This window comes from Neltuma alba, unplaced genomic scaffold (assembly GCF_004799145.2).
Source record: "Neltuma alba isolate B1F8T4 unplaced genomic scaffold, ASM479914v2 tig00010981_pilon, whole genome shotgun sequence".
Taxonomy (NCBI): Eukaryota; Viridiplantae; Streptophyta; class Magnoliopsida; order Fabales; family Fabaceae; genus Neltuma; species Neltuma alba.
Window position 1 is genome coordinate 13,711 of NW_021635743.1, and position 15,766 is coordinate 29,476.

Below are 15,766 nucleotides of genomic sequence, written 5' to 3' on the forward strand. Positions count from 1 at the left end.
ATCATGGCCTTTCACTAATTCCCCCCCCCCCAAAGAAAAGGGTCAAAAATTGGAATTGGATGTGCTTGAAACGCCTGAAATATTGCAAGAGAACATCAAGTTATTATAAAGTACTATTCTTATCTAGACAAACAACAAACACTTGGAGCTACAATGCAAATCAAACCATTTCATGGACCATAACTGTATCTCTCAAAAATAAGCCCCAAAATAATATAGAAATGTGTGTTTGATGTTTCCTATTTTATATTCTGACGTCTCACTTGCCCTTGGGCATGTTCATCCAAATCCAGTCATCAAACCTGTAAGAACATCCAATATTGTCAAATTCCTTTTTTTTTATTAAGATATAAGAAATGCAGATAAGCTGCAAATAATCTTATGAACTAAAGATTAATCCAAGGAGAAATTATATCAGACTACTCAGTTCATTTCGACAGTTTGAATATCAGTGCATTTGGGCCGCATTTAGGGTATCCAGATCAGATGAAAAGTCAGAATTTGCTCAAAATAATGTCATTTCGCCGTCCAAGATTGGGAGGATTCTTAGGCCTTCTCTTTTAAAAACGGTCAGATTTAAGGGTCGTCTAAAGATTCAAGGGTGAACAGAAGTAAGCACTGTCCAAACATACACTGTTATTCACCCAATGCCCTCTGCAACTATAATATGGCGACATCTACACCAAGGGCTAAGCTGAACAGTCTGTAAGCTTGCAGTGTTGACACAACTCCTGCAACCATAGATATCTGACTCAGTAATTCAGAAAAGCAAAAATTGGGACAGTAACTGTAGTCTTGAGGCAGTCAAATAGAAGTGAATGACATGAGAGCAATTCTATCTTGTTCTTCATTATGAATAAAACAAGGATCAGTAAGGATGAAACAAGAAAGAATCTGCTCATGTAACAAACAGCCTCAATACTCGATATCAAAAAACTTCGACAACTCGTTTAAATGAGCTGAGAAGGAAAATATAAGCGAGATGATAAAGGACGATGTATGATGTTAGGTATCATTGTCTTACAGTCAAATGTTGTCCAGCTAGGAGGAGGTACGGTTGCAGAGTCCTTCTTATCGCCATGGACGCCAAACATGCTGAAAAAGTCAGCATTGCCACTGTTTACAGGGGACTTATCAAAATCAACTGATGGGCACTGCCTCCTTACCGGAGGGGTGGTGCTTTTTGGAATGTCAAGAGAACCCTGAATTAAAAAGTGAAGCTTTAATAATGTATTCGGGTTTTCCACGAAGTGCAGTAAATACTGGTGGAAGACAAGCAAAAGTTGTCTGGGCGCCCATAATAGAAAGAAAACCATTATCTTACACAAAAAGGGAGGGGAAAAAATAAAATAAAGAAATCATAACAATGAAGCGGTGACCTGATACTTGAAATTATGTCTAATCACAAATTAGACATCTCTGGGTAGAGAAACTTTAATAGGTTGTAGTGTTGTACTGACATATAGCTAGAATGGCTAGAAACTTCTCATTAGATGGCACTCCACACTTCAAAATAAAGCCAATAGATCCAAAAACAAATCCTTCCAAAGTGAAAAAGAAAAGAAATACAGAAAGATTCCAAGAAATAACGAAATAGTCCACAGGCTTCCCATGGACACCATGCAACAAAAAGGCACTTACTAAACAATTGTACAAGCTACCTACAGGTTCATTATATAAAGGGATAATTAATCCATAGCTCCTTATAGTTTCAACTAATTTTGAATCAGGTCCTTATAGTTTTTTTTCTTTTTATCGGGTCCTTATACTTTCACCTGTTTTTAATTAGGTCTTTGTATTTATTTTTCTTTTTATCAAGTCCTTATAAATTCGCCTTATTTTTAATTACGTCCATGAATTTTTTATTCTTTATTTTATAAATTCTAATAGTACTATTATATAAACATAAAATAGTACTCCTCCGGTCCTTATTATAAGACCCAATTTGACTTTTTATTTGGTCCTAATTATAAGACCCAATCCATTTTGTCTCTTATATTTATGCATTTTTTTTCAAGATAATCCTTCTAATAATGATAGTTTTAGCCAATATACTTAATTAGCAAGGATATTTTAGGAATGACAACACTTATTTATTATAAATAACCAACTTAACTTACTTCTTTAATTTCCTCAAATAAGTCAATTGGGTCTTATAATTAGGACCGGAGGAGTATATATTATTTAATATTAGTTTATAAACAATAATATTCTAAAGATATTGAATTATTATAATGATTTTAATTTTTTCAGAAAAAAATTAATTGTTCTAAAAAGTTTTCCTGAATTAATTAATTCTATTACTTTTTTATTACATAATTATTAATTTAATTTAATTATTAATATTTTATATTTCAGTATTAATCTATTTAATTAAGCTTATATTTAATTAATAAATAAAAATTAAAACCACATGGACCTGATTAAAAATTTAATGAAATTATAAGGACTCAATTAAAAGAAAAATAAATACAAGGACCTAATTAAAAAAAGTAAAAGTATAAGGACCTGATAAAAAGAAAAAAAACTATAAGGACCTAATTCAAAATTCGTTAAAACTATAAGGACTTGCAGATTAATTAACCCTTATATAAATAGCACATCCCCTCAACATGTATTTGTGCAGTTAAAAACCAAAGAGGTCATTTGTTATCAAGGATTGAGTAGACTTTATGAAAAATTGTTACCCCACGATGTCTTGTCAGTGGAGGCAGGATCTGTTCCATGTGTCTTGTAAGAATGCTTTCCTCAAGAGAAAGTCTCCTAGTGGCCCTTGAAAAGCCACCCTTGGGACCAGCTGGAGGCACATTCAGATCCAGGTTACACACTATTTCACCTGCTTTTGAAGCTGGATTTACTCCATCAATTTTAGCCCACCTTTTCTCCACATACCTAAAAGATCCTAACCAATTTGAGAACAGAAGAAAATCAAAAGGTAGATGAAAATTTAATCTTGTGGTTTCAAGTAATATCTTTGTTGAAAAAATATATTAAAAGCTTACTTGGAACGAATAAACTTCTCCAGTCCAAAGCCGATTCTATCAAAATTTGGTGGCAGTTCTGCCTCCCAATACTCATTCGACTTCTCATTACCCATGACTGCGTGAAACATGCAAATTAAGAAAACATGCTCAGTCACCACTGTGTGAATAACCAAGGTGTCATGTAAATCTAGTAGGGAACTAGTATGAGAAAAATAAACAACTAAGTTGCTGTTGTTTTACGAGTAATCAATGAACATGATCTTATAGAAAAGGCAGAGCTGCATACCAATCTACATACATATGAACTTGACCCAACCACATGTACATTTTAGCACTGATACTATTTGAAAGACTTACATCCAGTGTTCTAATGAAAATATATTCTAAACCATAAATTCGACATAAAAGAAAGAAAGAAGCAGTGCATATAGTTCCTTACATTGCATGAAAGAGACTTGCTCTGGCAACCATGTATCCAAAGTTGTAGACCGTACCTAGTCGTAAAATCAGAAGGCTCAGTCATAATCAATGTGCATGCAGACAGAAAAGGAAACATGCATGAGAAGAATCATGGGAAATGGCAATAAATAAATTTTCAAAACACATACTTTTCTTTCTTCTTTTGAAGTGCTGGCAGCAGCATGGATTATTATAAATATAACTCTAAGAAACCAGTAAATGCCAAAGGTAGATTCTGAAGTGTCTTGTAAGTCTGAACTTTGGCAACAAGCCGACTAAGGAAAACAGACAATTAAATTTAAAGATAACATGGCAAGTTAACCGAAAGTGATAAAACCTTTGATATATGCACTCCAAGACTTCGGTGAATTCCTGAACATTGCATGCATATGAAAATTCCCAGATTCACACTTGCCCATCGTGGTGCCCTGAAAATGAAGATACATGTTCCATAAACCATGAATAAACTTCACTATGTTCTATTCACCTGTATATAAAATAAAAACTGAGCTTCACAAGTAAAGAAGCCCACTAATATGGTTAAATGATTAAAAAAAAGTGATTATGCACAAAAAAAGGGACAAGTGAACTCATCATCCTGCATCTATTGGCACAAGCTAAAGACCAACATTTTGGATGGACCTGACTTTAAACGAAAATTTAAAATCATTTATGGTTTTATTTGGTACAAAATTCTATTGGGTACCATTCCAGCAAGAAATGTGCTTGTTCATTTGCTTCACAAGGCACATCTCCTCATATTGTACTATCTTTTGGATCCTAAGTTAATCATCCATATTGAAACAGCAATTGCTATAGTAAATTTTCTCATGATATTAGCTCTTTAAAGATAACAACAGATGGGAACATCTGAAAGTAAATAAACTGTGGTAGAGCCAAAAATCTGATTAGAACGACTACGAAGTAGCCAGATCTGCAATAAACACACATTTATTACCTACACTCAAATATGAGTAATGGAACCAGAAGGTCTAGTTCAAAAAGAGCAAAAAGCGTACATATGGTGGGACGAAAAAATGTCCATGAGGATGAAACGTAAGAATTTAGATATACAACAATAATAACAAGTTTTATCCCACTAGGTGGGATTGGCTACATGAATTGCACAACATTGTTGTACTCTATCAATAGTAAGAGTTTAGATATATAAAAGAAAAATAACTGGAAATGATCTAGTGCATTAGAAATGTTGTGAATATGAACACAAATGATTTCCTTAACAAAAAATGAGTTTGGATTGTCATACTTGTTTCGGCAGTCAGCACATTTCTTGTTTTCAGGCAGCTTAAGGAGGCCCTCTAAGATCTGCATATGGTAAGAAACAAGGAGAACAAAATATTTCAAAATGGAAGTTACCAAACCTACAATGAAAATGAAGTTATGTTGATGCCCAATCAACCACAAATACCAGCCTAACAAAAAATTCCAAATTCTAACTAATGTCTTGAATGCTATTCACCAGCAACATAATTGACGAGACTCCACAAATTTCTAACTTAAAGCAGCAACACTGAGAAAGATAATCATGTTTCTTGAAGGGAAAAAATCTGTTCTAATCAGACTATATGTTAATATTATCAACTAATAATCCCCTGGCCTTAAAATAAAGGTTAAAATTACTATTTTAGTCCCTATAATTTATTTCAAGTTTTGATTGGTTCATGCTTAATGCTCGCTGCCCCCACAGGGCACACCTTAGAATCAATTAATAGCAGCATCACTAAAAGTCTGCCTTAAATTAAGTTCGCATTTTTAATTGATATTCCCATCTCACAAAACTGGGGCCACATTAGTAATCAAATCTCCTTGGCAGCAAGTAAAATCACAGACTACATTGCATATTATGAAACAAATAGGAGCAACCCATTCAAGCACCAACCTAAACCTTACTAGAATAATGATATAGCAAATTTATTTTCCGGTTTATTTCCCATTTTCTTCCACGGCAGCTACGTCGTGATTAATAATATATATACTCATCGCAAGTGCATAATATTAACTCCCACATTCAAACTAAAAGCACTAGATATTAATTAACAGGACATTAGCTTCATGAATATGGTGCCCTGCTTTGGGGATAGATATCTCTTTCTCTACAAGACATCTAATCCTAAGTATTCAAAACAAAAGTCATCAGAATGCCGTGATGGATTTGATTGAAAACAAAACCCAAACCCAGGTTCAGCTGTTCAATGGCAGAACAATGGAAGGAAAATTTTAAAATTCAAGAGGGGGGGGGAGAGGGACCTTGGTGAACTTGTCATTGAGCTCCTTAGAGACGGTGGCTTTGTGGTTCATGTTTGGCAATCCTTCACTGCTTCTGAGAAACACAGAACTCCGCAGCGAAGGAGAAGGCGAAAGCAAAAGGATATGAATGAAGAGAAAGAACAGGGTTTTCTGAGAGAGAAAGAGAGAGGCGCTCAACAAATTGAAAGGAGAACCGGAGGAGAAGAAGAGGAAACGGTTGGGAAATGGAAGCGAAAGAGAAGGGATTAAATGAGCGATGGGCGGGACCTCCAACAAACATTTGGACATATCACATATCTCCCAAAAACACAAATCATGGCTTCCTCAATCGTTCACGTTTACACTTCAACTTGGTTGTCAAAAGTATTCCAAATTTCAGCTTTACAAGCCAAAAGGAAACGACAAATCTGACAATCCGAATTTCCAATTATATATCATACCTTCAGCAGGCCAAATCCGGCATTAAGTGGACTACACTCCATCGTTGCCGTTTTAATTTTGTTTGCCTGATTAGAACCATTTTTATCAGTCTCTTTGGTTTTTTGCAAACCTGACACAGAAAGTTCCGTTAAATAAATTTCCCCAAAGCTTATATATAAACTGTAATTGCATCAAATACTTGTACTAATACGTATTGCAATCGTTTGGGTATTTTATCTTAATGAAGTTAATTCTATACGCTAAATATTCTCTCTAAAAATAAAGGTAATTAATCTTATAATATTTTAAAAAATGTTACTTAGCATCGAGAATAAGTTATACATTTTACACACACACTTAAGCAAAGGTTGATAAGATTAAATTATATTATTAATATAATACATGGACCTTTAATCAGATGAAAGCTGCAAAGCTTCATCATTTCTCAAAAGTCCAGGTGCCAATAACGATGTGATCTGGATCATTAGTATATAACCTTTTAAGACTAACGACAGGCTTCTTTGCGCCAGCACTGGATTTCATGCCGTTTACCCTCTTTCTTCTGGCATGTCCACACGAGGCAGTGAATGAAAGCTAAATTTCTACGTAAAAGCATCCGGAATAAAAAGTAAAAATTTATTATATTTGGAAAAAAAATTATAATAAAATCTAAAAAATCCCAATAATAACTTAAATAGTCTATAATGACAAGTTTTAGAGTAAAAAATAACAACTTATAAGACTTATTTTATAATTTTTTTTAAGAATCTCATTATAATTCTCCTTTAAAAAAACTCACTTAGAAAGTAATTAATATAAAAAAAAATTACTTATCACTTAGAATTAGGTAAACCTATGCCTGTAAGATTGAGAAATATCATGAGAGGAGATAATATTTTTCAATCATATTTATAAGAATTAACTCAATCCCAACTAATAAACAATCCCACATACTAAACATGTTTTAATAAATTTTTTTAATCTCAATCCCAATTCTCATCTCTTATTTTCAACACTTACTTTATACAAACCGGACCTAAAGTTCTAACATTCACTAATTCTTTTTTTAGGTAGAACTTAAAGTCACACGCACAAAAGGTGTTAATATTGTACGTATCAATGAGGCTTGTTAATTTATCATCATTCCCTGCCACAATTATTTTTAAAAAAAAAAAATTTTACAGCAGACAAACTGGATTTCATTGTTACAATCCGCGAAAAAAGGATGTGCTCAAAAAAGGAGTTGTATAAATTTCTATGTTCGTATCATATGGTGAGTATTTAAAATGAAGGGTAATGAACATCAGACTAGCAAGTGACAAAACTGACAGCTATAGATAGAAGACCTTATGCTCTCCCGTGAGTTATTATTCAACTATGGCACTCAATTTTCTCTCTCTCTCTCTCTCTCTCTTTTTTTTTTTGGGACTAGGGTAAACCACATTTACATAAAATCATAATCATCCAGAGCACTATATGGATCAGAAACCAAATCCTCATCAGGTTTGTCAAGAAGCAGCTGCTTTTTCTTCGCTCCTGTTAACACAGTTTAACATTAGCCATGAGATTTCTGTTTTTTCCCCTTTTCCGAGAGAGAAGATAAATATAGCAGTCATAGATAGTAAACCTATCCAAAGTGCCTTACCTGTCTTCTTTTTACCAGTATTTGCTTCTTTTTCTGCTTTTATCTTCTCATTTGCAATAGCAGTGATAGATGAGGCAATCTCTTTTGCTTCTGATCCTTTTAAAGAAGTCATTGATAATCTCATCACTCTCTTTAATAGATTCATGTAATGATCGTTTTTCTGCGTTCAATGGAAAAAATTAAAATTAGGCTTGTTAGCAAACACAAATGAATAGATAAAATTAGGATGTCCTTTAAAAAACTACTTAACCGGTAAACGAATATCTTGTTTACCTCAAAAGGACGAAGCTTGTGTGAGATAAGCTCTGCATATTCTAAAAACTCACTCTCAGATTTGGGAATAAAATTATCGAGGTTCTTTTCATCACTTCTACTGCCAAATAATTCTTTAGTTGTCTTGTAATCTGCCTCTTCAACCAGCCTGCCATCAATAATCAATAAATTAAATAGTAAGATGCCAGAGGCTTCTTCTTGTTGCTATAGTATTATCTAATCTTCTGTTTGCAACCTTGAATGACTTCTCCTGTCTATGGTAATGGTATGACCCACTCCTACCCTAATTGCTCTTATCCTTCCAACAACTTAAGCTATTCCTGCAGTGACTTTTATAATGTTACCAAAAATAGAGGATCTTTTTCAAGCTACTTCGATGCTGAGAGATTCTACCATCCTTATAATTTCGCTTAAAATGTGAATTCGCCAAATTATTCTCCTTCTTCAACGTCTTGTTACCTCCCTTTTTATTTTAAGACATTAATATTACCTCCCTAAGTTTTTGACCTTTTCTTTCACAATTATCACGTGCTATGATGCCAAGCGATGGAAACCAAGTAATCAAATGTAAGAATGACACAAATGACTTTTCCACTGTACAATCTAAGCAGAAGAAGAATACACTAACAAGAAAAAAAAAACCAGAAAACACAGCTTCGGTTTTTGAGACCAAAGACTCCCACACATCACGCACTAGTTGCTTGTCTCTCACCGACCCCATCACCCACAATATATTCCTTGACCCCTTACTCTGTCTCATAGAGAGAGGCACAAATACACACCCCTCACAGCCCAACCATTTTGGCCCATCAGTTATGGGCCTATCATATAAATGAGATTGCCATCAGTGCCTCTCACCAGTATCTATAATGATCTATGTTATTTGTTCCCAAAACAGAATATGAATAAAAGAACTAGAAAGGTACAAATAATTGATGGAATCTTCGATACCTTTGTTGACGAAGTTTTTCAGCCAATGGATCCAATGGCTCTTCCTTTTCTATTGCAACTTTCTTCCCCTTCTTGTTAATAACTTTCTCAGAAGATATTTGTGGAGCCTTTTCAGTAGGTTTTACTGAAGGTGGTGGAGGTGCCTGACATGATTGAGCGAAGCAAGGAAAGAACTATCAATGCAACTGACCCACTCAAAGTATCAATATTTGTACAAATAGTCGATTCCATTTGGAACATAAATCCATGAAGATTATTTATAAATTTTATTTCCCAAAAAAATATCAAGCAAACTTAATCAAGCTTCACGTACAATTATAAATCACCTTTGTTTTATTCCACTTCTTAAAGGATGGTATCTTTGTCGCATTATCAGAGTTCAAGTAGGCCAATCGTTTTAATAATGAAGGAAGAACATCATGATACTACTGGCCCAAGGAAGCTATTTGCTTTTTAGCCCCATGGTTATTAACAGCTAAAGCAATGATGTATAAAATAGCACATTCAAAATATTGTCATTTCAACAATTTGCAAACAAATAAATACTGCTAAAACAATTACAATAGCACAGGCATCATGATACTAAGCAAGTACACGAATGAGCCAGAAGAGAAATATGAGTTAAGTATAAAAATATTTAAAAAAAACAAAAAACCATTATGCCACTTCCATGACAGTAATATTTTGTGATCGATCATGCCGAAGCAGGTTCATCTTCATCCTCCCATGATTCCTTCACAACATTTTCATCCACGTCTTCATCATCCCATTTACTTTTTGGTTGCTCTTTCAAATTAAGAGGCGGAATATGCTCATCCTCTAGAACAAATATGCAGGCCTTTGTCAAATTAGCAAGAAAGCAAAACCAACAGAAGAACAGGATATACTTCAAATATAAAGCGTAAAAAAATTCTACCTATAATAGTTTGATCTTTTCCTAGTGGAAAGTTACTAAATATCAATATCCTAACGCTTTTATGTTCTAAAGAGTCAAAATCAAAGATAATATGTTAAAAGAGAAGGTAAAGCATTGAACATAGTTCTTGAGCACCCAAAAACAGAACAAAGAAAGACAAAAATGCTAACAGAAATGGACTGTTCCTCCACATTCTCAATTGAACTTCAAAAAAAAGATCATTAATGAAAAGATAATTGAAGAGAACTAGGGGAAAAAAATTAATAGAATGTGACGTAGAATCATTACCCCATTCCTCCATCTCGTAGTTATTTTGCCAATAGAAGAGGATAACAGAATATTATAAATTAACTGCAACATGGAAAAAATAAAATACTCAAATAACAGAACCAACGAATTTACAGAGATAATACAAAATGGAACATCTCATCAACCGCTCACAAACACACATAGGGTTTCCAGTATCATCTAACATATTTAATTTTCTTTATCTTTCTTTCCTTCTTGTCATCTTCTACACGTCCCAATGTAAAGTCACTTTCAAAAAAGTCCAAAGAAAAGATAGAATATGTAGTAATGATGTTTTGGCTTCTGAGTTAACCGTCTTCATTCCTTAAAGAAGTCGGTACTTTTTTTTATTATTATCTTTTGTCACCATAATATATAGACAACTGACTATTTGATCCCACAAAATAATGCCTCTGAAAAAATAAGACTCATATCGCAATTCAAGCCTTAAGCTAGGAAACGTAATTGCAGTGAAAAGCAGCCTAATTTAGTGGCACATGCAACAAAGACGAAAGAAATAATCCAAGATTACTGAGATGCACAGCCAGAAAATAACTAGCGCAACATAATCAATCAATATACTACAATCAACTAACCGCCAAAATCCTTTGATTATATCTTCAGAAATCGCACCCTGTCTGTAATTGACACAGTTAAAGATCTGAGCTCCAATATAGGAACAATGAGGAGCTGGCGTCCGCAGGAAGAAGGGGAAGGCGCCAGTGTCGAGAGTCAAAGTACAAGAAAACAGATTTTACCGGGTTCGCAAGACAACCTAGGCATTGAAAAGGAAAAAAAAAATCGTTTCAGAAATCAAACACCGCGAAGCATAGACCCCAAGATTCTCCATAACGAAAATAATCTACGAATTTGACAAGAGCCCAAATTATCACCACACCAATTTAGTCTACCAGCTGCCAGCACTGACACAAGGGAATGGTCCAGAAACTATCCCAAGATACTCTGTGGAGCGTTTACGCCAAAGCCCAAGAACCTTTGAAAGATTATTAGAGAGAAGGAAGTACCTGAAGATTACGCCGACGACGAACTTGAAAAGAAGGCAAGGTTTGGCCGTGATTAGTGATTACTCAATAGGGCGTTTCTGCCTTAATGGGTTGAAACTAGGAAACTAATAACGAGAAAGGCTTCTCACCTGTGCTTCCGCTGCCTAGCTTATTTATTAAAGGAAAATTAAGAGCTGTCGTCGGTAAATTCAGAAAAAATTGCAAAAAAAAAAAAAAATCACCAAAAAAATAAAAAAAAAAAAAAACACAATTATAAGTAATAATAAATATATTTTATATAAATTAAGACAAAATTTTTCTTACATACTTATATCATATTTTATAAATCACGATTGACAAGTTTATTAGGAGAAAAACTTTCATGGTAATTTTGATTATCATTATTAATAAAATAGTAATTGTAATAAGTAACAACCCAATAAATAAAGAAAAAATTTTGACCAAGAAAAAAAATAAAGAAAAAATAGGAGTGGATTTAAATTATAATAGAGGAAAAAATAATAAAAAATTCATAATAATAGAAATTATTTTATCTTATACGAAATAAATCTCCTTTACCTTGTGGGGAAAAATCAATAATTGAACTTAAGTTAAATTTTATATAAATTTTAAATTCAATTTTTGTTATCGCTTTAAACGTATTTAATTCCTAAATTAATTCCTAAATCAAGCATGCATAATCCTATATCATTCTTTCAATTCTTACACATCTTCCCTATAACAGCCTTACCGTTGACATCAACATACTTCAGCATATTGTGTGTGTGTGTGTGTTAATTTTTTTCTAGAATATTGAATGGGTTTTAAATAATTAGATTTTTACTGTGCTCATTCTTTTCGAAAGCTAACAACTCAAATTTAATACCAAAACTAATCACTTTATTTCATGAAGCAACATGCATCATGTTTAACCCCCATAAAAATTTAATAATAATAAATTTAGATGTATAGAGATTATGATTTAATTATTTTTCTTAGTCATAATATCATATACAAGTGGCTACACTAACTCACTAAGTGATCAGCTTACAACAAATTTTGGTCAAGGACTTGTATTAAGAAGCGTTAGTGTTGGCAATAAAAAACCACCTTGGCAAGTAGGACAATCGAAGCATCATAACACACATACAAGTTCATTCTTACTGGCATCATCACTAAATTGTTACTTCATGCAGTAACTGGGAATAAACAGCACAACATTGGAAACTACACAACACCATGCAAAGTCAAGTGAATCTACTAAAACAACCAAAGCCATCCCACTCCCAAGATAGCATAAGAAACACTGATCAACTGTTACATGCATAGAACAAAAAACCCAACCAAACTAGCTCATAGTCCAGCTCAGTTTAGGCGTTAAACCGCTCAAAGTTAAAGCAGTATCGAACCGACCAAATTGGTGTTAACCAATAAAAATCAGTACAGTTTAAATGATCATGTTGCTATTAGTCTTATTTTTTCTCATTTAGCTCTTAATATCTCAATCACTACATATTTAAATGAATTTTAGTGATAATTTTGATATCAATAATTATTAATTTTTGTTATTAATAAATTGTAAAGATCAAAATTTTTAATGTTGTTATACTTTGTTGTTATTACAATTCAACTATTATTATATTATCTTGTATTTTGTTATTAGTGATTATTAATGTTGTTGCATTTTGTTATTTTTAATTAAATTATTTTATTTTAATATGACTGCCTAACCTTTTAACCACTATTTCAACCAGTTTAGTATCCTATCTGATTTTTTGTTTCTTGGTTACATGTAAGAAACACTGTCAGTTAACAGCCTCAGGATTTTTTGGATATCGTTTCAGCAACCAAAAATCATGGTGGTCATCTAGAATCACTTGGGACATTAGTAGGAAACATCATGACGAAATTAAGATGTACAAGATTGCAAGGAAAGATACGTCGAGAGGGACGTTGCTACTCAGACCACGAAGGTACATTCTCAAGTGAGCCAAGTCAATAAGGGCAGAAGAAAAGGGAAAAAAAAAAAAAACACATTAGGACCCTCTGATTGAGAACTACATGCCTTTATAAAAAAGATGATCCTGGCCTCAAGCTCTAAGATAGTGTATATATTGTTTTAGATAGAAAAGATAGAGCCAAGAAGCTCAAAGAGCTACTAAAAAGAGCTTGGTCAAACAATTTAGAAACTCTGGGCCAGACAAGGTCATCAAGTTTAAAGAAGAAATAAAAAGGTAGAATAAGATTCTGTGCAATGTAAAACGAGTGAAGGAAGGACAATGAGCCCAAAAAGGGGGGTAAGAGTCATTGGAAGTCATGCTAAGATAAAAGAGCAAACATATCCCATAATTCAACTAAGTCAAAGATGACAACTTCATAGGGTTCAAGAACTCCTTGGGTACAAATGAAATCTATAAGGCAAACCCTTTGAAGAGGAACAAACCTGTAACACTAGAACAAATAGAAAGGTTGATCTTGTCCATCATCTCCAAGACTTCATTGTACAAATGGACCAAGCCCAACCATCTATCAAGTACAAGTGCAGGTTGCCCCTTGCAACCTGAAAGATGGGGCATGGATTTGGCTCAACAACCTCCCCAAAACTCACTGGTAAGCTTAGTTCACAAAAATAATCCAGTCCCTGGAAGAATTTTCTCTCCAAGGGCTGCATCAAAAGAGAACATGGAACTCGGGATAGTTGCACAAAACATTCCAGTGAAAGATTGCACATCATTAGAAACCTGCACGAGGGAACACTCTTCAGTACCATGACTACAAGATTGAAGACAAGAAAATTGAAACTCACACTGGTGAAGAAGCAACTTGAAACCATTTCTAAACTTACCAAAAAGGTATTGCAACATACTTAAGAAAAAAACTGCATCAAGGAAGAAGAAGAAGAGAAGAAGCCTATTGACCATGAGAGGAATAACAAGTGACTTTGGCAGTCAGTTCAACATAGGCTAGAAGGGGAAATCAACTTAAGAAACTATGAGTACTGTAATACCCGGTTCAACTACTATACTTATTTAACAATCTCCCTGGTAGTGAAGTATTGATGAATGTAGAAAAAGAAAGATCTTGGGAGAAGTCCCACCAATTAGAACATCAAAGGGAAGATCATCAGCAATGCAGATACTGACATTATCATTGGGGTGTCAGCAATGACATATAATATTGCAGAGGCCTCAACGATAACATACAAGACTTAATGCAGACAGAGCTGTTTTCTCATTCAAAATGACATAAAAAAGAGAAACATTTCGTGGACACTGCAGAGGATAAGAGGAGGAAGCTGCTCAAGGAGGGCTATAGGAACAACCCCAGAATCTAGTAAAGCACCAAACTTGACCACACTAGTTGAATTTGTTAATGTTATATCAGCTCAACATCACAAAAAACCAATGGACGCAGGGAAGTTCTCAAGCAAGGAGATGGCAAGTAATGATAGCACTTGAACCCCTTCCTAGCATCAATCGGAAGCGATCCTGTTCTACAAAGAATAATACTTTCAAAGTGCAAGAGTCATGGTAACAAATACACATCCAATCTTAGAAACTAGATGACGTACAAAAGAGAGTATGCCATGAACTAAACAGGTCCCCTTCATCTATATGCTTCTTTTCTGCCCGAGAAAGGGGCAGAGGGAAAAATATATTCTTAAATATATGCAGATGAAAAAATAAAGAATAAGAAGCCTGGCAAAACCTCCTCAGTTGTCCCTTCAGCTCCACACACAGGAAAAGTTTCAGAAATTGGAACGATATAATTGGAAAGTTTCTTAACAGATCATCATTGGAGCAGTAGTCCAGGCTCATGCATATCAATGAAAATCTACAAACCCGTTGCATCTGACATTTTAGCTCAGCAGCAGAAATGATGTGGACTACCAACCTATGAAAATTGTTTGGGACAAAATACCAGTGCTACTTATCATCGATGCGTGCACAATAAATTTGATATTAAAAAAAATGCAGAAAATAGCTTTTCAATATGCAAACTGAAATTTTAAGATGCGCGCGTCGAGATAGACGAAGGCAGCTTCACTATACGGACACTCATCTCCACCATCATTGTAGTCTCATGTTTTTATTGTCGCAAATATTCCAACAAAACAACAAATTGGGGGGGGGGGGGGGGGGGAACAGTTATCATGAGATGCTTGTTGCACACTAGGGCATCTGAGTTAGCAAATAGGATAGTGGAGAAACAGAGTCAAAAGATAACAGATACGAATGCTTACTGCCAAGAGAGTAAGGAGATAATATAGGATATTTCAGGGGCATCTTTTTTTGTGATGATTGAGATTGTGTACAAAGCATGCGGTCTCAATTTCAAGATGCATGCGTTGCGCTTGGCGTTAGGATTTTTGGAAAACGCAGGAGGCGAAGGGCCGGAGGGATGTCTTGTTGGCATTAGGGTTTTTCGAAAAGCGGAGGCGGCAAAGGGACCAGAAAGGAGATAAAAAAGCAAAAAAGCGAAATATTGCGGTGAGCATGAACACGCGACCTTCAATTTCTTGACGCTCTCCCAACTGAGCTATCCCCGCAAGTTGTCA

At 34.4% G+C, this 15,766-nt stretch overlaps 2 protein-coding genes across 6 annotated transcripts; both read right to left on the bottom strand.

The window, feature by feature from the left end:
- Positions 1–209: 209 nt before the first annotated feature.
- Positions 210–5,912, bottom strand: LOC114760467 (probable ADP-ribosylation factor GTPase-activating protein AGD15). Of its 2 annotated transcripts, XR_003742060.1 has the most exons (9): positions 5,712–5,912; positions 4,711–4,769; positions 3,781–3,871; positions 3,424–3,478; positions 3,003–3,099; positions 2,688–2,892; positions 1,025–1,202; positions 633–731; positions 210–302 (listed from the first exon to the last, which is right to left on the bottom strand). XR_003742060.1 is itself a non-coding variant. In XM_028949724.1 (8 exons), coding segments are annotated over exons 1-8 (738 nt in total). In that variant the 5' UTR covers positions 5,763–5,819; the 3' UTR covers positions 464–729. The 2 variants fall into 2 exon arrangements, 1 of the variants encoding a protein (XP_028805557.1); XM_028949724.1 differs by lacking the exon at positions 210–302 and having other exon boundaries at positions 464–731; positions 5,712–5,819.
- Positions 5,913–7,357: 1,445 nt separating this feature from the next.
- On the bottom strand, positions 7,358–15,620 carry LOC114760471 (eukaryotic translation initiation factor 3 subunit J). Of its 4 annotated transcripts, none has more exons than XM_028949729.1 (9): positions 15,452–15,618; positions 11,230–11,372; positions 10,838–10,979; positions 10,205–10,267; positions 9,701–9,819; positions 9,001–9,143; positions 8,050–8,197; positions 7,777–7,936; positions 7,358–7,667 (listed from the first exon to the last, which is right to left on the bottom strand). In XM_028949729.1, exons 4-9 carry the CDS (start codon positions 10,215–10,217, stop codon positions 7,576–7,578), a joined length of 675 nt encoding a protein of 224 aa, XP_028805562.1. In that variant the 5' UTR covers positions 10,218–10,267; positions 10,838–10,979; positions 11,230–11,372; positions 15,452–15,618; the 3' UTR covers positions 7,358–7,575. The 4 variants fall into 4 exon arrangements, with proteins under 4 accessions (XP_028805562.1, XP_028805561.1, XP_028805563.1 ...); XM_028949728.1 differs by having other exon boundaries at positions 10,801–10,979; XM_028949730.1 differs by lacking the exons at positions 11,230–11,372; positions 15,452–15,618 and having other exon boundaries at positions 10,801–10,980.
- Positions 15,621–15,766: the final 146 nt, after the last annotated feature.

What these genes read in the sequence shown, in the direction of transcription:
- LOC114760471 (XM_028949727.1), bottom strand. Translation starts at nt 15,530, where the DNA reads ATGCTTTGTACACAATCTCAATCATCACAAAAAAAGATGCCCCTGAAA. An exon ending in ACAAGCTTCGTCCTTTTGAG is followed by an intron (nt 7,937 to 8,049) that starts GTAAACAAGATA and finishes CATTGAACGCAG; the next exon opens with AAAAACGATCATTACATGAA. An exon ending in TACTGGTAAAAAGAAGACAG is followed by an intron (nt 7,668 to 7,776) that starts GTAAGGCACTTT and finishes CTGTGTTAACAG; the next exon opens with GAGCGAAGAAAAAGCAGCTG.
- LOC114760467 (XM_028949724.1), bottom strand. Translation starts at nt 5,762, where the DNA reads ATGAACCACAAAGCCACCGTCTCTAAGGAGCTCAATGACAAGTTCACC. An exon ending in TGTGCTGACTGCCGAAACAA is followed by an intron (nt 3,872 to 4,710) that starts GTATGACAATCC and finishes CTTCATTTTCAG; the next exon opens with GGCACCACGATGGGCAAGTG. An exon ending in GCAAGTCTCTTTCATGCAAT is followed by an intron (nt 3,100 to 3,423) that starts GTAAGGAACTAT and finishes TGTTTCACGCAG; the next exon opens with TCATGGGTAATGAGAAGTCG.